The 22,126-nt window shown below is 39.2% G+C and overlaps 1 protein-coding gene across 1 annotated transcript in view; it reads left to right on the top strand.

The window, feature by feature from the left end:
* Ergic2 (ERGIC and golgi 2) overlaps positions 1–21,219 on the top strand; it is a 32,561-nt gene extending 11,342 nt beyond the window's left edge. Inside the window, exons 4-14 of the mRNA XM_021190105.1 lie at positions 222–268; positions 1,260–1,330; positions 3,501–3,541; positions 6,627–6,728; positions 7,424–7,519; positions 11,642–11,697; positions 12,947–13,045; positions 14,340–14,437; positions 19,307–19,469; positions 20,515–20,597; positions 20,750–21,219. Coding sequence (XP_021045764.1) covers positions 222–268; positions 1,260–1,330; positions 3,501–3,541; positions 6,627–6,728; positions 7,424–7,519; positions 11,642–11,697; positions 12,947–13,045; positions 14,340–14,437; positions 19,307–19,469; positions 20,515–20,597; positions 20,750–20,812 — 919 coding nt within the window. The 3' untranslated portion in view covers positions 20,813–21,219. The remainder of the gene's footprint in view (positions 1–221; positions 269–1,259; positions 1,331–3,500; positions 3,542–6,626; positions 6,729–7,423; positions 7,520–11,641; positions 11,698–12,946; positions 13,046–14,339; positions 14,438–19,306; positions 19,470–20,514; positions 20,598–20,749) is intronic.
* The last annotated feature ends 907 nt before the right edge of the window (positions 21,220–22,126 follow it).

The following is a 22,126-nucleotide window of genomic DNA, read 5'->3' as shown; positions in this document are numbered from 1 at the left end:
AACATATTCTTGCAAAGGATTAGAGTTTAGTTTCTCATACCCATGTCAGGCTGTTCACACAAAAGAAAATGTTTTAAATGTTCTTGTTCTGATTTTAAGGAATGTAAGTTCTAACCTTTGTGTTTTACTGTCTGAAAGCTACAGTTTCATAGGTGAGTTGATTTGTGTTTCTGGTGTCCGGCTGACTGACAGGTACTGACAGCTGCCCTTTTCTCTTTCAGCAAGTTGCGAATCAACATAGACATTACTGTTGCCATGAAGTGTCACTGTGAGTACACCTTCACCACTGTTAGTCTTATCACCTCAGTGACTCTTGTCTGCACCTGAAAAGATTTAACTTGACCATGACTACAGTGTAAAGAAAATTTAGAGTTGTGCTTTAGGTAGTCTGTCTCCAGTGAAGAGAGTCAGGCTTCCTACCCACACTCCACATTTCCCTGCTTCACCTGATCCCTTTACATCTCTACCTTGCAGTTAAAGTACAGGTGCAAGGTTTCTCGAAAGTGAAGGGCCGTCAGGTACCTCCCCTTTCCAACCCCCAGCCTTGCTTGATTATACTGATTAAAGTGGAAAGGTACCAGTGTCTGATATGATTATGCTTGGATCAGCAATGATGCTTTGCATGGAAATTGTCTTTTTGGAAAGTGGAAACCAACAAGATGTTGGTTCAGGTAACAGTTGAATATGAACTGGTTTTACGTTGCCAAAGGGATCACTTGTGGGAGATTCCATCACAAAACAACAAAATCTTTTCACTTTTTAGTTTTTCTTATGTTAATGGTTTTAAGAGATAAGGAAATAAGTTATAACTAAATTTTGAGTAGCACTGATCCTGAATGTGTGCTGAATTTGAATATTTAAATACCATTGAAATGTTTGATTTTCAAAGTATAATTTCCCTTTTGATCTTTTTTAAAGTCTCAGATTTACATTTCTTTGAATCCTGAAAATAATTCTTGGGATTAATAGTGTGATCAGCATCTTTAGTACTTAGAGGCTATTTAACATGGGAAAGCCAGCTAGCCAGTTAACCTTATGCTTTTTACCATGTATCATCTATTTTTCAGAACAGAAAGTAGAAAAAAACCTTTTTTAAATTTTGGAATACTATCTACAGTGCTTCATAATGCTACTGCTTTAACTTTTGAAAAAATGAAAGTCACATAACATATTTTGAGTTTTCTTTTCATCATCTCTGTTTTATAGCCGATGATAGTTTTGATTCAAGTGCAAAGTGTAAAAACTTTGTTTTAATGCAGATGTTGGAGCAGATGTACTGGATTTAGCAGAGACCATGGTTGCTTCTGCAGATGGTCTGGCTTATGAACCAGTAAGTTTGATTTATGTGGTTTTTAAGTATTTGCTGAAAAGACTTTAGACATTTGCTCTTAGTTTTGTTTGATTTTTTTTTTTTTCATTTCAAAAATGATCTAAGCTAGAAATTTGTGATGGAGAAAAGTTCTACCTAATATCAAAAGCTTGAGATCAGCACAGCTGGTGTTTTGGATCCTCTGGTGTTACATTTCAAGTCACTGCTTCTATGAGGCCCCTACCTCCTTTGTGTTTGCCATAAGAATGTAAGCGTGTGCTGTGCACTTTGTCAGGGGACTTTACGACTTATGCTATTTTGTCTAAGCCTCAATCTGTAAACACATCTGAGCTGCAGTTTTCTCATCACAGTCTTACAGAAGCTCATTGCATTTACCTCTTCTAATGTTGATACCAAGAGCAAGCTGTCCATAATGTAGTCGACTCAGCACATGGCACCTTACAGGTTAGATGCCCTTGCAATGGTACCTGACCAGAACTAGTCCTAAACCAGCTTCAGAATGAGCATGTGGTCCACTGGCACCGTGGCATGTAGTGTACATGCTCGTCTTTTAAATTCGTTTCCTTATCATTAAGCAAGCTTGAAGATTGATGACTAAAGATGGAGGAAGAGCCAAATTCATTGACTGGGTTGAGGCAAAAACTTGTGGACTAGTTTTGATTGCTGAATTAACTTTAGTTTACAGCACAGAAATACGTGTTTGTCTTTGATGAGTCCTTGTTTCCATCGTTTTTGAGTCTCTGTGGCAGAATAGCTGTCAGGGACAGTCTGAGGGCGAGCTCTTCTCTTGACTCCTAGGTTCAGAGGGTTCAGGCCATGGTTCCTTGAGGGCGAGCTCTTCTCTTGACTCCTAGGTTCAGAGGGTTCAGGCCATGGTTCCTTGGGCAGAACATCATGGATCCTGGAATGTGTGGCAGAGAAACTTCTATCCCATGGTGGACAGGTGACAAAGAGACAGGAAGTGGCTAGGACAAGACACCTGAAGTCAACATCCCAAAGTCCCTACCAGCCTAATACTATTAGCTGGGGACCTAGGTTTTAACCTTAGGAGCCTGAGGGGAACAGTTCATAATTCAGACCAGAAAGCACCTGTAAGGTACAAATTTTGACAGAAAAATAAATAATTTATTATTGCTGCTCTAATCCCCTCTTCTGATCTCTGTTACTCCACTAGCAAAGTTTATTTCATGGTGATTTACATGGAGTTATGTTACTTATAAATTCAGGGATTGTTACAGAAAATTAGAGTGTGATCTACAGATTCAGAGTTAGACAGTTACCAGTAGACACTGAGACATTTGCATTTTATACTGTTTGCAGAATATTCAGTTCTAGTGCTTTTTCATAGCTTATATGTGAGTGTACTCATTTACATACACATGTGGATATATGTAGAGACCTAAGGTCAGCAGCCTCTGGTGGTGTTGGGGAAGGTGCTGTCCACCACATTTTTTTTACTATAAGAATCTCTTTCACTGTCCTGCAACTTAACCATTAGACTAGTTGGCCATCTCAGGGACCCACCTGTGTCACTGCTTCAGTGCTGGGTTTACAAGCATGTTGTACATGTTTGGGTATTTTGCACGGGATCAGAGTCCGTTCTTCATACTTGCAAGAAAGCACTTTATCAGCTGAGCATTCTCCCTGGGACCTTTACTCTCTACTATTCAAAGTTTTGTGGGTTTTGTTTTTCATTTTATGGGGGAAGCTTTGAGGTTCCTTTTTTCAGCAAAGACATGTAGGTTTCTTTTGTGACCTTTTCCTATCAGGAAGAAAGGTTGGGGGTGCTTGAGTCCCACAGCTTTTGCTTTGTCTTATCTGGCATCTGTCCACCCACCCCTATGTGGTTCTGTTTTAGTTTGGCTTCAGTTTCAAAAATGTTGGGTTTGAGTGATTTTAATTCTTGAAATACCAGTTTTTGAGCTTCTGATTGATTGCCAGCTTGTATTTGTTCCTATAAATGCCAGTGGCTATTCATAGGAAAATAGTTAATCATTAGTGAAGTTTTTTTGTGCTATCTTTGAATAAAACATTACAGAAGATTACATTGTGAATACTTGTCAGTGGTACTGTAAGTTTATGGTTTTTGTTCATAGAAAACTACTTACACTTGTGATACATGGAAGCCAGGAGACCTGTGTGGCCGTGACTGTGTTCTCTTCTGTTACAGGCACTGTTTGACCTTTCACCCCAGCAGAGAGAGTGGCAGAGGTAAAATGTGAACAGTCCTCATCATAGAAATCTACACCACCTTTGTCGACCAGAAGCTATGCATGTTAAATGTTCTCGTATATAAATAATCCATATGATTTCAAAAACTTATCAGATCTTAGGAAAGTCATACATAATCTTCCCTGTAGTATATTTTGAACCATAAATAAATTTTAGGTTTTTTTTATTTTAATTGACTTTTTAGAAATTTCTAACTATGAAAGTATATATGAACATTGTTTAGAATTTGGTATGATCCCAGCATTTGGGGGCTAAAGCTAAAAGATCATAGGTTCACCTCCTTCCTGGGCTAAATTGTAAGTTCTAGTACATGCATTAAATATGGAAACTGTCTCAGAATAAAAAGTTAATTTTGACCTAGACAGCATAAAGGGAAAGCTCTCTCCTCCTGGGAGCCAGTGAGCAATGAGTATGAGAGGGGGCTTTATACTCCTGTGTGGACCTTTGTTCCAGTAACTTTCTTGGTAGTGTCTGGATTAGAAGTAGGTCTGTCCTTGCACTTATAAGAAACTGCTTCTGTGTTAAGTGCTTTTCTCCTTTTTGTTCCCAAAGATGGCTTCTATTTAAGGTTACCTCATTTCAGATTATTACCAAAAATGTACTTACTTAGGGTTTTCTCTCTCCCTTCAGACATTTTGTTTTCTAATCCCTAGTATACTTGGAGTCTTTTACTTTTAATTACCAATTTTCCTGGTTGGAAGAATCTTAATTTCTAAATTGAATATGGTTGAACAAACACAGTGAATAATTAGGGCTTTCTGGGTTTCTAGCACTTTTACTAGAAAGCTCTATCTAGAGATGAAATATATTTTATCCATAAATAAGGTGAGAGTCAGATGTGTGGTGCATACTTGTAATCCTAGTAATATCAAGAGGCTGGGCAGGAGGATCAACAGTTCAGAGCCAGCCTGTACTACAAAACTCTGTCTCAGAATGCTAAAGCAAACAAAAACCAGCAAGTACTAACATGAACTACTCCTTTTTAACATTTTAAGATTTTTATTTATATGTGTATGCCATGTTGTGAACTCCCTGATGGTGGGTGCTGGAACTGAACCCCAGTATTGACTGGTAGTAATGAGTGAGAACAGACTGTTTTTATTAAGAACGAGGGCTTTTCCATCATGTTTTGGGCTTTCTGCATACCTTCATACAGCATTTACACTTGGCGATTGGTTTTTGAGTTCAAAGCAGACATCTTACAGTTTCCTTAAACTCTGACCATTGCCATTCATTAAGCTGAACTTGAACTGCAAGATTTATAAAACATGGGAGCTTTCAGCTTCTGTTGGCCTGCGCTCCAAATATTTTGTCTTTAGCTGTATAAATCTGAAGATGGGATCTGCTTTCTGATGCTTCTTACTACTTCTTTCTGTTCGGCTTCTAAATGGGTGCTCAAGTGTGGAGGTCTGCATGGCCCTGCCACATCTGACAGTGTGAATATTAGAATTCACATTTACCTTTAGAATTGGCTCTCAGGTGGTACATTTCATTAAATAATTAGGATCCCAATCTCTTTCTTTACAAACTCTGCACGCAAAGCTTTTTGGAATGTCTGCTTTCTCTTTCTAGATTTAAACTTTATTTCAAATGAAGTTTATTGTATAAATTTGATTTGTAATTTAACAAAACAGGCCTGTTGCCCCAGTATTCTAGATAGATAGAGCATAAATATTTTCTCTCATTTGTATATCTATACAGTACTTTTATCATTGCGATGACATATGATGTATTGTGAAATTAGTACTTGTGTTTTTTAAGATCATGTAATATGTGTAAGTTTTTCTTTTCTACTTTCAAGTTTAATATTTTTTTTAGAGTAGTTTTAAGTTCACAGCAAATGTGAGTGGATACTAGAGTTCCCATGACTCATTTATCAGCATCAAGCACCAAAGTAGCTTTGTTGTCAGAATCGGTGAGTGCATGGACCCAACGTTACCCAAGGTCTGGAGGTCACTCCTGAATAAACAGTGTGTGAGGTCACTTACCACCATTGAACCATCAAGAGCAGTTTCACTGCCCTAAAATTTCTGTGTCCCCATTCATTCTCCCTACTATGTGTAGTTTTTATGCTTGCTCATAACTTTATGACTTGAGATGTTAATTATTTAAGGTCATGTTAAAAGAAATGAATCTAAGCATTGATTCTATTCTTTACCTTAAGGTTTATTTATTTTACTGTGTGTATGCTTGAATACTTTAATTTTTTTTAAGTTTTAGATTTCTTTTATATGTATGAGTGTTCTGCTTGAGTCTATGTCTGGGTACCATCCTAGAACTGGAGTTATGAACAGTTTTGAACACCACCAAGTGGGTCCTAGGAATCAAACCTGGGACCTCTGCTAGAACAAGAAGTGCTTTTAACCATTGAGCCATTTCTCCAGTCTGCTGTGTTTGCATGTTTTGCCTACATATATGTGTGTTTGGTGCCCTGATGGGCAGGAAGGTTGTTTGCCACTGTATGGGTGTTGGGAACTGAATCCAGGCCCTCTGGAAGAATAGCCAATAGTCTTAGCCCCTGAACCATCTCTCCAGCCCCTTGAGCATTGTTTCTTACATCATCTTTACTTTCTAGAATTCTATTGATTCTGTTTTAAAAGTTACATAAAGACTATAATATTTTGCTTAGAATAGTCCTGTAAAATAAAACTTAATTCTTGTGGGAAAGAAGACATCAGCTGATATGCCATAACCTAGTTTTTAATGAGCCTTGGAATTGTTTCTCAATAATATCTGTAGCCTCCAGTTCAATACCCTGATGTTTGGCCTGCACTTAGTTTGTTCTTCATACTACAGCACTTATTTCCGTGCTTGACAGGAATAAACATTTTGTACTTATGTGTGGAAGGTGAGCTTAGACATTGAGCAGAGCAAAGGTTGCCTTTTGGTGCCCCTGGCTCTGTCTATTAAATTGCTAGCCATTTATAACGCTTTACCTGAGAAAATCAACTCTCTTCTAGAATATAATCCTGTAGTAAATACATGGTTCATCTAATTCAGAAGCTTTATTATAGTTGAGCAAGTCTTGGCTTGGTGTGTATCTTACTGTTTTTGTTGCATTTAGGATGCTGCAGCTGATTCAGAGTAGGCTGCAAGAAGAGCATTCCCTTCAAGACGTGATATTCAAGAGTGCTTTTAAAAGTGCATCAACTGCACTGCCACCAAGGTGAGATAGGTGCTTCCACTGTCCACATGTTTACCAGAAATTTGCTTTGATACAGGCTTAGTATTGCTCTGCTGCTCTTTCTTAGAAAGTGTTTTATATGTTGAAGATATCGATGATTTTGAGCTTTTCATTGAGTTACTTTACTTTTGTATTTCCATAGGAAATTTTTACTATGTTTTAAGAACAAATTGTAGGACTGTATACCTTCTGGCTAAGAATTTATTTTTACTCTTGTGTCAGAATAGGTAACAAGAATTGTTGTAATCATGAATGTGATTTTTCAAATAAAAATATGCAACGGCTTTATTTGGCTTAGATAGAAAGCACCAGTTTGCAAGTGTGTCATGTGCCTTTTCCTGACCTTGGTGTCATTTCCATGCAGCCTGTACCACAGTACAGAAATACATGAGGGACACATGTTGATGTTGGACTCTCTTTGATTTTCATAGTTCTTCTGCATGGGACCTAGTCCTTTGAGTAGACTTGAAGATACATAATGATGTCTGTTTATGTAACTATAGCAGCTATATAGCATCTCTAAGCAGATCCAAGCCTCTGCCCTAATCCTGACACTTAAGACATTAACTAAAAGTTTGTCTTTAGGGAATCATTTTTTCTGTGTGCCCTTTTTACACCACTACATGGTCACCATATCCAGTGTGCATTAAGATGTCTGAATATGTCTTGCTTTATAGGGAAGATGATTCATCACTGACTCCAGATGCGTGCAGAATCCATGGTCATCTCTATGTCAATAAAGTAGCAGGGAATTTTCACATAACTGTGGGCAAGTATGTTCTTTTCACTTCCTGAAGTTCTTTAGAATGGGTTGGAGTTTGATTAAAATTACATCCTTTCCTGACCAGGTAGTGCATAGGCAACCACAGAGGGTCACTTCAAAGTGTTGTCTGAGAGTAAATGGGAATTAAAACCTTTTACTTGGTAACTTAGCTTTGTCACTGTGTTAATTTGTTGATAGTACATTTTGTTTGGTTTAACCCTTTGGTAGTTCTTATCAAAATGCAGTCCCTGAGTAATTCCAGAAAAAGTCAGAAGTTATTAGTGTCTAGAGTGAAGTGATTTAGGTAAAAGCTCAGGGAAGTTGTTACTTATTCTCCTGCATATCATCTAGCATAGAAACCATCACAAAAAACTGTTGGTAGATTTCACCATGGATAAACATCCCCTCCTTAGCTTCCTGCTTCCATGGAGAGCTGATGAGTTCTTCACCATGCAAGCCATTGTTAGAATATTTGCTTTGTGTGGAGGACTGGGGTGGGGCTTCAAGACCAAACAGTGAAGAAAGAAAGAAGCCTCTACTCTTCCTCAGTGCTGAAGTCCTGCAAGAAGTCAAACTTTGACTAGTGAATGCATTAGTTATTACATAATGATAGTATTGAGGCTCTAAAAGAGATTTATAGCTGATAAGAAAAATTGTGTAATCTGCAAGTCAGGCAAGGCTTCATGAGGAAACCTTGGAACTGTATGGGGAGATAGTTTATCTATAGAGGAAAGGAAAGCGTGCCAGGGAAAAGCTCCTGTTCAAAGTGTGGCTTTGGCTTTTTATTTAAATAGAGAAAACATTAGATTTTTTTTTATCAGGAAAGATTTTATTGCTTATAATGACCAGCTCAAACTTTATTTTTTTCTTTGTTGTGCTTCTCTCCTGCAAGTTTAAACGTTGTTTGGCCATTGTTGAGTGCACATTTACCTGTCTACAACATGGTCCTGGGGACTTTGAAACCTTGGCACCACAGAGGGAGCACATGATTGAGAGGGCTCATTACAGCTTTCCATGTAGACAGTGCCCTAGTCCAGGTGGGAACACACTGTGAGTTTCTGTGTTATGGCTTGGACTTCATGTTTCCTCTGACCGAAGTTCAAAGCTGCTCTCCTTTTCTGGGCCCCATCTGATGGGTCAGATAGTATGTCAGGAAACAGACAAGAAAATGGAAGCATTTTTAACAAGTGTCTGTACTGGGGTGACTGAACTTGACTTTTAACATTAGTGATCTTGAAGGGAGGGGCTTGCTTATGCTGCTAATCCATAACATTTCGGTTTATGTTTTCTAACGAGTATTTAAAAAGCTCTGGGTTGTGAGAGACTGTTGAAGTCAGATATAATACTGTAGTTGGTAACAAGACCTTTTGGGGCACACTAGAACTTGACAATGACATTATTACTAATCAAGAAAGATGTCTACATTATGGAGAATTTTTATTGTTGGTGTCTAGTTGCTAAAATTAGTAACTGGATAAAACATAAATAGGAATAGTATGTGGAAGTCTTCATGGTGATGTTTTAAGTACATTTTTAAACCAAGAGCAGGAAAGGACAGTTGTTATCTTAGTAGTATCAAAAGAATAAGAACCAGATTAAACTTGGGAGAAAGCAAAGCCTCATCACAAGTAAATAGATGGTAGCATGGATTACAGCTGTATCCCACTACCTTTTTCTGCATGATCCATTATAAGAGGCGAACGATGTAATATCTGAGATGTACATGAAGTTCAGATTTGCATTTATCGTGCTCAGGAGGCAGGGGCAGGTGGATCTCTGTGTGTTTGAGGCCAGCCTGGTCTTCATGGTATGTTTGAGGACAGCCAGAGTTACATGGTGAGATCCTGTCTCATTCCCTGTCTTAGTTAGTTAGGGTTTTATTGCTGTGAATTGACACCATGACCAAGGCAACTCTTATAAGGACATTTATTTGGGGCTGGCTTACAGGTTCAGAGATTTATCCCAGTATCATCAAGGTGGGAGCATGGCAGCATCCAGCCCACAGTGACATACTATTCCAACAAGGCCACACCTCTTAATAGTGCCACTCCCCTAGTTAGCATACAAACCATCACACTCCCTTACTGCCCAGAAGATGACGTTTTATTGAAAGGTAGCAACACTTATTTGTACAAGACTACTTTTGTATTACAGTGTCATTGAGAATGGAGCCGTTGACTTGAGACTCTGTGATGGTCTCAGTGCTTGGTGCTGTTGCTTGGTGCACCACAGTAGAGTTGCCAATGTCCTGTACATTGCTGTGCATGCAAAACCCTCTAGAAATACAGGTTCTAGGTGTCATATTTTTAAATCACCCCTAACTTTGCTACAGAGTATTGTGGTAACTATGGCACAATGACTGCATTAAAAGAGTACAGCATATGTTGACCTAGTAGACTAGCCAAGCACTCATCAAAATAGTGCCAACTCTACAGAAGAGCAGTGGTCAGAAAATGAGAAAGTTTAAAGTACAATGTCTGAGTGAAGTGACAATCAGGTTTCTGCATGTATTATTGGTGAACCAAGAAAGATTTTGTTCTTAAGTTTATGGAGTTTGTTTGATTGAAGTAGCTGAAGAAATTGTTTGTTGAAAACAGATTGACTTTGGACCATTAGCTTTCAGTGAGAAAGCGCTCCAGCAACTGAAGACAGTGAGCCCAGTGTCTAGTAGCCAATCAAGAAGGCAAGATAGGGATGGAGATATGGCTCAGTGGTAAAGAGTGCTACCTGCTGTTCTTGCAGAGGATTTGAGTTCCTTCCCCTGCATCTGCATTGAGCAACCCATCTGAAACTTCAGCTCCAGGGTATCTGACACCCTCTTCCCGACCTCCACGGGTACTGTACTCACATGCATATACCTACACACGACGCACACATATAAACATTACAGATTAATCAAATATTCTTTAAAGAGCAAAAGAAGTGACTGACTGTGCTTCCTGGGATCCTGGTGAGTGCAGAGGTGTTACCAGTACTGCATGCTGTTAGTAGATTTGAAGAATCAATGCTACATTTAAAATGACAGTAGAATGGAAATCTGCAATTAGTTAAATAGCTGAGGGAAGGTTGGCTTTAAAGAAATGGAGACCTTAGATTTCACAGCCTAAAATGATGTCTGCCAAAATATGTTGTCAACTAGCAGTCATTTTGGTTGCTCTTGTGGACTTCATATTGTCTCTTTGACTTTTGTTAGAAGTAAAAATGCAACAGCATTCTAGGTTGGCCCTCTGCAAGCTTTTGGGTCGCTGGACAGTAGTAACACATTATTGTAGTTTTTTTTATTGTTATTTCTTGCTCAGTGCTTTAAATGTTAAGTTTTGTGAACACTTGATAGAATGTTTCTTAATAAATTTAACATAAAATTATCAGGGAAAACAGTATTTGTGTAGTAAACTAGTGTTGTGGCAGAGTTGCTTCAAGAACACATGATCATACTGGCTCTGAGTGGCTCCAGCAGCCTTGGTGTCAGCGACAGAAGTAGAAGTTGTCATGGGAATCAAGGCCTCCAGTGTCACATCTCAGCTCAGACTGTGACCCCAGTTGTCAGACACCAGGGCAAGTACAAAGGAAGGTTAAAAACCAATTTAATTGTACAGTTTAGGAAATTCTGCATTAAGTTGGGAATTAACTGATCTACAATATACAAAATATGAAGAGAAGACTCTAATAGTATTCTAGAGATGTCTCTAAGGGACCAAATGGGTTCAGTTGAAGCCTGCTTTCGAAATTGTGTTTTCAGGGGGGAAATGTGAAGTATTATTTTAGGTTATCACCAGACACATTTAAGATCATTTTTGAAATTAGAAACACCAACTTTAAACCTCAGTGAGCAGTCTAGAATGCACGTGGGAGCTACAAAATAATCACAGTTAGGTTTTGTGTTTCATTGATAATTGTTTATGAAATGTTCTCATTATGTAACTATGTAATATCCTCAGTTTCTTTAATTTTGGCTCATAAATACTTAACACGTTTTCCATTTGGCTTTTTGCAGCCCTCAGCTCTCTGCATTGCTGAGATGGCTTAGCTGCAGGCTAGATGTGCTCTTCTTACTTGGTAATACAAGCTGCTGACTATCACAGGGAAGATTGGCCTTCTCGTGAGTTACATGTTTGTCTTTTCCTCCTTTCAGGGCAATCCCACATCCTCGAGGGCATGCACATTTGGCAGCACTTGTCAACCATGATTGTGAGCAATTTCCAAAATTTTGTTTCAGTATAGAAAAAAATTTGAAAGTTAATTTTGTCTTGATGTTTTCATTTTTTTAGTGCAAACAGAAGGTAATGCTTTAAAAGTAAACTGTTAACTCATGTGGTGGCATATGCCTGCTGCCGGCTGCCTTTAATCCCAGCCATCCAGAGACAGAGGCAGGTAGTGTCCCAGACCAGCCAGGAATCTAGAGTGAGATTTAGTCTCAAAAATAAGTAAATAAAAATGTTAGCTAAGTGTGTTGGCACCTATAATGCTCCAGTGCTCAGGAGGCTTTAGCAGGGTATTGCCATGAATTTAAAGTTAGCCTATGCTACACAGTCTCACGTCAGTGGATGGCAGTATCCAATCTCAGAAAGCACCTACCACCCCCCCCCCAAAAAAAAAAAAGGTAATCTGTTTAAAAATCGATATCCAAAAGGAAAACAAAAACTTGATACCCATCTAGAGGAGAAAAAAATGAAATGTATTGTGTCTGATCTGTTCTGTCTGTCTGTAAGTTCACTGTGTTCCTCTTTGTTCCCTGCAGTCAGTGCTTTGTGCCATTCTGTACACATCCCATAACAAAGAGACAGTATTCTACATTTACTTCAGTTTGTAGATCCAGATACACATTTCAACTCATTCACATAAAAGTATTTTGGTATAATGACTATTGTAAAACTTACATTATTTTTGCAGAGTGTGATTGAAACACATTTTCTTGTAGCCTGTGGGGTTGGCATAGCCTCAGGTGACCTAGAACACCTGATCCTCCTGTGTCTACCTTCCAGGTGCTGGGATTACAAACTTGTACCGCTGTTCCAAGTAATAAGTCTTCTTAAACTTACCTTCAGAGAACAAAATATTATATAAAAATCAGTTGGTCATAGTAATGGTGTATTTTAAAAATATTTGTGATCACTTTCATTATTTGACCAACATTATCCTAGATGTTCTAATGACATGACCTTGTTTTTGTATGATGTTTAGAATCAAGAAGGTTCTATGGACATAAGGATTAGATAAGACATTTTGTAGAAATTAATTTGTATACAAAAAGATTTGAGGCAGCATTTTTCTTATTGTACACTTCTCATCTATTTCTTGACATGTTTTAAGTATTATTAAACTTGCAAATTTTAGATAATTTTGACAGAAGTAAGAATGTAAAACTATTTCTAGCATGTCACTTTGAAGAGTAATATAATTTTCTTTGCTCCCCACCCCCCACCCTTTTTTATCTTAGCTTACAACTTTTCTCACAGAATAGATCATTTGTCTTTTGGAGAGCTTGTTCCGGGAATTATTAATCCTTTGGATGGAACTGAAAAGATTGCTGTAGATCGTAAGTATTTATTAACTGCTCTTAGAATTTACATAAAGGAAAGTGCTCTTAAAACCTTCATAATGATATGTTTTTGCTCCTTCCGGCACTGTTGTGAGGTAGTCTCTAAGTGGCAGATGTGGTTGAAGTGAATGGAATCTGAATGTTAAGAAAAGCAAGTCCTAAAACAGATTGAAGAGGTAAAAAGGGCAGGAGAGGATTGATATATTGGTAGTGGTGTAATTGTCCTTTTTATCCTCACTAGAGGATGACGTTCTCTTGTCACAGGTTCAAGGCTCTAAAACGCCTGGATCTTCTTTTATTATTATTTTTTAATGTATATGAGTACACCATTGCTCTCTTCAGACACACCAGAAGAGGGTATTAGATTCCATTACAGGTGGTTGTGAGCCACCATGTGGTTGCTGGGAATTGAACTCAGGACTTCTGAAGAACAGTGCTCTTAACCGCTGAGCCATCTCTCCAGCCAGCTTGGATCTTTTGTAGGAAGCTCCCTGCACTGTGTCACCAACACAAGAAACCTAGAGTTCCTCCAGAGTTGCTTTGTTGTACATATAGTCAGAGGTGTGCTGTGACAGCTCAGGAACCATGTGTGCCCATCTTTAAGCCTTCACTTCTCTACTGAATTCTCCATAGTCAAGCACTGAGCATTGTTTTCTTAGTTTTGTAGTTAGTGGTGCCTAGCCTGATTTCAGGTGACTGTTGTTATTTTGAGATGATTTAGATTGAACTTAGAGCAATCACTCTGGGATCACAGGCCTGTGTTACCATGTGAGCTTGATTTTGGACATTCACTTTTATAACTTGTTTTGACCCTGGTGATGTCCAGTGACCCTAAAAATGACCTTTTCATTGTATAGCAATCATTGAGTGTTTTTTTTTTAAGGTATCTTTCTGCTCTGGTGTCATCTTCAGAGTGTGGCAACTCCAACTTACTGGTATATTTAGGATTAGCCTATCTGAGAACTGTGGCTATTGTTGGCTTTGGGTTTTATTAGTGTTTTTACTCTGAGAGATGCTCCCTTTGCCGACTTGTATTCTGTGTGTGTCTGTCAGTGTCTGAGCTAACACATGTGGGCACACTCACACCTGTTGTGTCCTAACTGGGACTTGTTTTATCAATTAATGAACGAATTGTTTTAATCAGCTTTTTTTTTTCTTAAAAGTATCCATTCATTGCATATTAAATCAAATGATAGTATTAAATTTCAGGTTATCATATTTCATAGAATAGATTTGTTAGTACTTTATTGCTACTGGATTGATGAGAAGGCATATTTTGTTTTTATTATAGACAACCAGATGTTCCAATATTTCATTACAGTTGTGCCAACAAAGCTACACACATACAAGATTTCAGCAGATACCCATCAGTTCTCTGTGACAGAAAGGGTAAGTAGGGCCTAACTGCTAAAATGATGAAGAGATTTTTTAGTCTCCCAACTGCAAGGTGAGGTTCCTCCCTGTCTTAGTTAGGATTTCCATTGCTGAAAAGAGACACCATGACCAAGATAACTCTTAAAAGGACAACATTTAATTGGGAATGGCTTACAGATTCAGAGACTCAGTTCATTATCATCATGGCAGGAAGCATGGCAGCATCCAGGCAGTGCTGAGGCGCTGAGAGTTCTTCATCTTGTTCACAGAAGACTGGCTTCAGGCAGCTTGGAGAGTCTTCAAGCCCAGAGTGACACACTTCCTCCAACAAGGCCACACCTCCTAATAGTGCCACTCCCTGGGCCAAACATACAAACTACCATATTCCACTCCCTGGCTTGTTCAAACACAAGTCTATGGGGGCCATATATAGCCATAGCATAACACAAAATGCATTTGTCTAGCTTCAAAAGTCCAATTGTCTATAGCAGTCTCAACAGAGTTCGAAGTCCCTTTTGTTTGTTTGGTTGGTTTTTTTGTTTTGTTTTTCGAGACAGGGCTGACTAACTGAAGGATGAGTTTCAGTTTTAACACTGAGTATTTGTTGGGTGAGGTTCAAGACAGGGTTTCTCTGTATGGCCCTGGCTGTCCTGGAACTCACTTTGGAGACGAGGCTGGCCTTGAACTCAGAAATCCGCCTCCCAAGAGCTGGGAATTAAAGGTGTGCGCCACCACGCCCGGCTCAAAGTCCCCAATCACTTAATTGTAGTCTGCTATCAAATCAAAATTGAGAAGCAGATCATATACTTCCAATATCATAGGATATACTTTGCTATTCCAAAAGGTCATATTGAGAACATATAGGACCAAAGCAAGACCAAAAACCAGCTGGGCAAACCCCAAACTATCTCCATGTCTGATGTAAAAGCACTCTTTATATCTCCAACCCCTTGTACCTATGTTGACTGCAGTAAATATCTTTCTCTTGGACTGGTTCCACTCCCTCATAGCAGCTTTCTTCAGCAGGTATTTCATGGCTCTAACATCTCTAATATCTTGGGGTATCCAAGGCAACTTCAACTTTATATCTTCTTGTTCCAATGTCTTAGATCCACACATTATCTTCTGGGCTCCTTTAAAGGGCTTGGGTCACATCTCTAGCTCTACCCTCTGTAGCACTGTAGGCTCTGGTTCACTCCACTCTACTGCTGCTACGTTCTTGGTGATCATCCCATGGTACAGGCATCTTCAATTTGCCAGAATCTTCTGCTGCAACTAGGCTTCACCAATGGCCTCTCCTAGGCTTTCTTCATGGTACCAAGCCTTAACCTGTTTGCCTGACCCCTTCAGTCCTGGGCCATCAACTGCAACTGAAGCTGCACCTTCACCAATGGCCTTCCCTGGCCTCTCACAATACCAAAGTCTCAGCTGTTCTCCATAACCCCTTCATTCCTTCAAAACCAGCACCACCTGGGTGATTCTTAATTACCAAGTACAGCTGCAGCACGAGTTACATAGCCTTGGCTATCTCTGGAACACGTCTTCTTTGTGCTCTCAGAAAATACTTCTCAAAAGATTTCACCTTGGTAATGCTGATCTCAAACACCACTAATTTCTTAGCTCCAGCTAACCAATATCAATTGTCCTAGTAGTCTCTTCTATGCTTGACCCTAAACCTATAGCAAAATGGTCGAGACTGCCAAGTTCTGTTGCTTGCTGAGACTGGAACTTGCCCTCCCCCCTCTTTTTTATTTATTTATTTATTTATTTATTTATTTATTTATTTATTCATTCATTTATTTATTTATTTGCATTATCACTTGCTTTCTGTTTTCCAACTCCTTCGCTGCCTCAGCTTGGCTGTCCTGGAAACTGTAGACTGACTGTGAACTCAGAGATCTGTATGCCTATCTCCTGAATGATGGAATTGAAGCTGTGGTCCACCACACCTAGACTTCAGCTTTTCTCTACTTGGAACTTGCTCTGTACCAAGCTGGCCTTGAACTCAGAGAACTGCTTGCCTCTTCTAGGATTAAAGGCATCTACCACGATGCTCGGACCCGAGCTTTTCCATTCTTCAAGATGGAGATGAAAAGCCTGTGTCTTCCAGCCTCAAGATCTGGATCATATGTGTGCCTTCCATTTCTGGATTGTAGTTCATTCCAGATTAAAAGTCCAAATGAAAACAATAACCAGTTCATAGTAATACCCAACAATATGTAACTATCCCATGTTCAACTGCAAAACAATAAGCTTAGCTCTTGCCCCGAGGTCACCATTCCCTTAATTTATCTTCTTGAACACTGGATTCAGCTTCATTCACTTCCTGATGCCCTTTATTCTTTGAACCATACATCTTGTGTCTTTGCTTTCTAAGCTTGCTACACTTGATCACAATATTCTACTAGAGAGTAAACCAGAGGGCAAAGTTTATGCTGGGCTTTTTTGAGACTTTGTCCGTGCAAAAATAGAAATCTCTTTACCTTATCCTCAGGCAGACTCTTTGGACAAGGGCAGAAGGCAGCCACATTCTTCACACAAACATAAGAACAATCTCCGGAGTTCAAAGTACCCTCAGTACGAATGTCTTCTATATAACTACTAGGATGGCCCAGCTTTTCACATCCAAAGTCCCCAATCCACATTCCATCAAACAAAAACATGGTCAGGCCTGTCACAGCAATCCCCCTCCTAGTACCAGCTCCTGTGTTAGGGTTTCACTACGTGAAGAGACACTGACTAAGCAACTCTTATAAAGGACACCCATTTAATTGGGGCTAGCTTAGAGGTTCTGAGGGTCAGTCCTTAATCATCATGACAGGAAGCATGGCAGCATGGTGCTGAAGGAGCTGAGAGTTCTACATCTTGTTCCAAAGGCAAGCAGAAGACTGACTTCCAGGCAGCTAGGAGAAGGGTCTTCAAGCCAACCCCCACAGTGACACATTTTCTCCAACAAGGCCACAACTCCTAATAGTGCCACTCCCTGGCCAAGCATATTCAAACCATCACACTCTCCATTTAAAATTTTGTGGAAGTTGTGAAATGAATTAACATTTTAAGCAAAGAACATATCAGAAGTGGGTATTAGTATGTGTGTTCTAGAGGGAAAGAAATTTGTTCTAAATGTTAGAAATATGTTATTATAAATTAAACTATGATGGCAGAAGTTACTTTATGAATTTCCATTTGTAAACTCCTGTATTAATATAAGTAGCTTGTAATCTGCTACAGGTTTTCTGGCTTCTTTGTTGTTAGTAAGTCTTCCTCCCTGAATGTGAGTGCTCCCTGCTCTCAGCCTGTCTCCCAGTCAGTGCACCAGTCTGACTGGACGTGTGCTCTCCAGCTTCAAGGTAGATGAGTCTTAGCAGTTGCAAGGAGATGAAGAGCAGGTTTGAACAGTGTCTGTGTTCTGGGTTGTATTTTCTTACTATAAATTGAGTTTGAGGTTGTAATATACAACTTCACAACAGGTGAGTTCTGGGGCATGTGACAGTTTTCCACTTGACTCTTCTCATGAGAGTGCTGTAGTTGATCCTCACTAGTGCTTTTGTTAGAATTAGATGTTACTTCAGAGGGTAAATGTTAAGTGTCTTAACTTTCAAATCATTCAAGGAGCAAAACCGTGTGAGTGTGTGTGTGTGTGTGTGTGTGTGTGTGTGTGTTCGTTCTACACAGGAACAATGTATGTTGTACTTCCCAACATTTCCATTAAGGGTAGGAAGGTATTTCTTACCAGCTATATTGACAAACTCTTGAGAAACACAGAATAGGTCTAGCTAGACTTTGGGGCAGAGCAAGCAGGTGTATATGATTATAGAATTGCTGTGGGATGATAGTCTATGAGAGTGTTTGGCTACATTTTCAAACTAGTATATGCATTGCTTCTGTTAACAGCTATCTCTGTTAGAAACCTCTTTCCAAGGTACAGTGGGAAAAACAGAAAAATGCTGTGTGTGAGGTTTATTGTGTTGTTGCAATGGCAGAAGACTAGAAACAGCTCAGATTATAAATTGACTCAGTGGAAGGACATATGACTAAGAAAGAAGGACATGTCTGAATGTGAGATTATCTCCAGGACAAATCTGAAAGTAGCAAAATCAAAAAGAAAAAAAATCCATATGTAAGGAATGTTTGATAAAGGTGAATAAAGTATTAATCATTTATTGAATTTTACAGTGTAGGGTGAGTGGGGAGTTGCTACTCTGTTTTGGAAGCCCAGTTTAATCATTCTTCATCTTCTCTAATGTTATTGGATGCCCTGATCCTCAAGGTAGCTTGGTTTATTATAGGTGTTCACAGGGTTTTCATGTCTTCAATGTGATACTGAGCACTTGAGAGTTTCTGAATGAATTAACTGTTGGAAACTTGACTGGTGGATCATATTTAAGGTTTTCCATGTTATTAATAAGGGGGGAGGTGGGTTTGACCATACTGTATGTGTCCCTAGTTCTTGGAGTTTCATTTCAACTTAGAAATAAAATGATACATGCAGAGAAACAATACCCAGGCATGTCACAATGGCGACTTGGTTTTTATCTCTTGATTAGTTCTAAGCTCATGCAAAAACTGGTGTGTTTACGATGACCATTTCTACACGGTTAAGAATGGTTTAGTTCTGGGTTCTGGGTTTTTTGTTTGTTTTGTTTTGTTTAAAGTAGTGTCTTGCTCTGAATGCACAGCCCTCCAGCTTTTCTTTCCTAGTGCAGGATTTACAGATGTGCTTCTAACCCCAGCAAGAACTCTGGTAGTTGTCTCTGAAGAGCTTCTGTATGGTCTAGGGCAGTTCATCCTTTGGAAAGTGAGATGTCCTATGTGGGACACTGTAACTTGGTAAGGAGTGCATTTGAGGAGCCACACCACATGTTTCTTTTCCCTTCCTCTCAGGAACGCATCATCAACCATGCTGCAGGCAGCCACGGCGTCTCTGGAATATTTATGAAATATGATCTCAGTTCTCTCATGGTGACAGTCACTGAGGAACACATGCCTTTCTGGCAGTTTTTTGTAAGACTCTGTGGTATTATTGGAGGAATCTTTTCAACAACAGGTTAACATTCATTTCTTTGCCTAATTTCCTTTTATTTTGTTTTGTTTTGAGGTAAGGTCTTACTGTGTAGATCTCACTGGGCTTACAGGCACTAGCTGCCATGTTCTGATATCCGATTTCTTATAGTGTTTATTACTTTATCTTGTGACGATAGTTCACTGATGGAGTATGCTGTAGTGTGGCTCTCACTTTTTCAAGGCCCAGCACCAACAAACAAACAACATAAAATGATGCTTCTGTTAGAAACAAGAGATAGTCACACACATTTTCATTTTTTAATATTTGGGACTTCTTTGAAACCTAAAGCTCTAAAATATATTTCATATCCTGTAAGCACATCCAATTCACAGGAATCAGTAATGTAAGGAAGATTATGTGGTAAGCCACATAGATCCTGTGTATTAATCACAGGGACAGCTAGAACAGAATCTGTGTTCCACTATTGACTTGGTAGTCCTTAGATAGTTCACCTACCTTTTCTGAAATGTAATTATCTGGTTTGTAAGTGTATTATACAGTTAAATAAGAAAATGCCCAGGAAGCATCACAGATGTATTGAAATTTTTTCCTTGTACACTATATGAAGTCATGTTTGTGGTGTTTTGATTAGATCAGTAATGCTTTTGGTTTTTGTTCAAGATTCTGCTATTTTTTTGCGAGCTCCATCTTCAGGCTTTGGTTACTCCAAGCTAGATAGTTGTGTTCTTGGAGCCCCGCCTTGTTTTCATTCATATCTCCAGTACAAGTGAGCAGCTTTCCTTTTTCACAGATCTTGCTTTTTCATTTAAATCTGTTACTTACAAAATTATGTAAGAAAGTCTTGGGTAGGTTATATCAGGTGTGCATTATGTGTGTGGATTATGATCTTGATAAAATGTTTTTAAATGTAACCCTTGAGAGTATCTCAGCCTCAGGGGCAGCCACAGACGGCTTGGCTTCCTTCCTTCCTTTTGTGGTCTAATCCTCTGCAGTTGGTACAGCTTTTTATTCTCACATAGCAATTTCAAAAGCAATTTAATGAAAAACTTGAACTTATTTATTGCAGGCATGTTACATGGAATTGGAAAATTTATAGTGGAAATAATTTGCTGCCGTTTCAGACTTGGATCCTACAAGCCTGTCCATTCTGTAAGTGGTCCTGCACGTGGTGCTTGTCTTAAGTGGTGGTGGTGGTGGTGGTGTTACGTCTCAATAGAAAGGATTGCCTCTATAGAGCCTTGTGATTAGAGACATCATGTAGAGTGGAACTAACACACTCCTCTTGCCCTCTTTCCCCTCAGGTCCCCTGTGTGGATGGCCACACAGACAACCACTTACCTCTTTTAGAGAACAACACACATTAGTACCTTGTGGGTGGAGAAAAACTTTTTGCCTGAGACATAAAGCCTTTTCTAATAATAACATGTTGTGCAATATATTCAAAGAAAAAGAAAATATGAGAACCTGGAAACAATATTTAAAAAAGAAAAAACAGCCAAGGAAAACAACCAACGGCAGTTGTCTTGTATGTGTTGTGTCTGTTACAAATGTTGTAGAAGAAATTATGCAGCTAACTGGAGAGTCGGCTCAGCCAACAGTGCCAGGTGAGGACAGCACCCCTGACGCTCTCCCAGCAGACAGACAGTATGGAAAGCAGCGCCTAGAGGATGGACGTCACCTGTGTTCAAAGAAAAGGGCATTGATACATGCGAATGTGTGCGTCCTTTGTTTTTAAAGATGTCAGAATAAAATGTGTAAAACATATGGAAAACTAGTCTAGACTTTAAAAAACTGTAATCAGCTCACATGGTTAATAAAGGAAACAGGGACTGGCCCTGTGTTACAGCCATATTAATATTAAGCCATATTGACAAGATGGTGTTGTCCAGTTTGGGGTTCTGATGAAGGTCCTTTGAACTCCAGTTGCTGACTTTCCTGACTGTTGAAGGTTGAGCCTTAGAAGACTAAGGTGAAGTTTCCTAAGGCCCAGGTATATACATGCTATGATGTGTAACAGGTGTCACTCACAGCTTGAACAAGGGACACTGCTGGGAGAAGAAAGCATAAATGTTTAAAAAGATAAACAGTTTGTAAGATGTGAAGGGAAAAGTTGAGTGTTGTATGCTTATGAGGAGTGGAAAACTGGACATCTATGGAGATAGGCAAGGCAGTGTCTATTCAAGACTGTGAGGTCTGAAGCAGCCTAGACATGGCTGTAACCCTGGACAGGTGCTGCCCTCAAGCTCTGCACAGAACTGATGAGGCTACAGTAACTTAGGAGCCCTATCAGGTGCTGTTAGAAACTGCTGGGTATGTGTGCCAGCCTCGTTTCATTCTGTGATTCTGAAAGGTAGAGGTTAAGTCATTGAGCGAGAAGACTGAGTTTCAATCCCTATCAGACACAGGACTACATTGACAGTGGTGGCTTAGAGTGTGGCCTGTCACAAATCAGTGTTTCAAGTGAATGTTTTTAAGGATTAAAAAAAAAATGCTTTCTTGAAAGAAGGTAGGCCATCAGGGAAGGAGGAGATGGCAACAAATCATTCAGCAGTAAAGTGTATGAAAAATGGCAATTTATAGAAAATAAGACATTTTGGTTAAAGTATGAGATATTAAGAGTCAAGGAATTAAATGACTTAATACTATGATAATGTTTAAAAATTTTTTAAATGAATCGA

The sequence above is a fragment of the Mus pahari genome, chromosome 2 (assembly GCF_900095145.1).
Source record: "Mus pahari chromosome 2, PAHARI_EIJ_v1.1, whole genome shotgun sequence".
Classification (NCBI taxonomy): domain Eukaryota; kingdom Metazoa; phylum Chordata; class Mammalia; order Rodentia; family Muridae; genus Mus; species Mus pahari.
The sequence above is the reverse complement of the archived record's forward strand: the minus strand, read 5'-3'. Positions and strand labels throughout refer to the sequence as shown.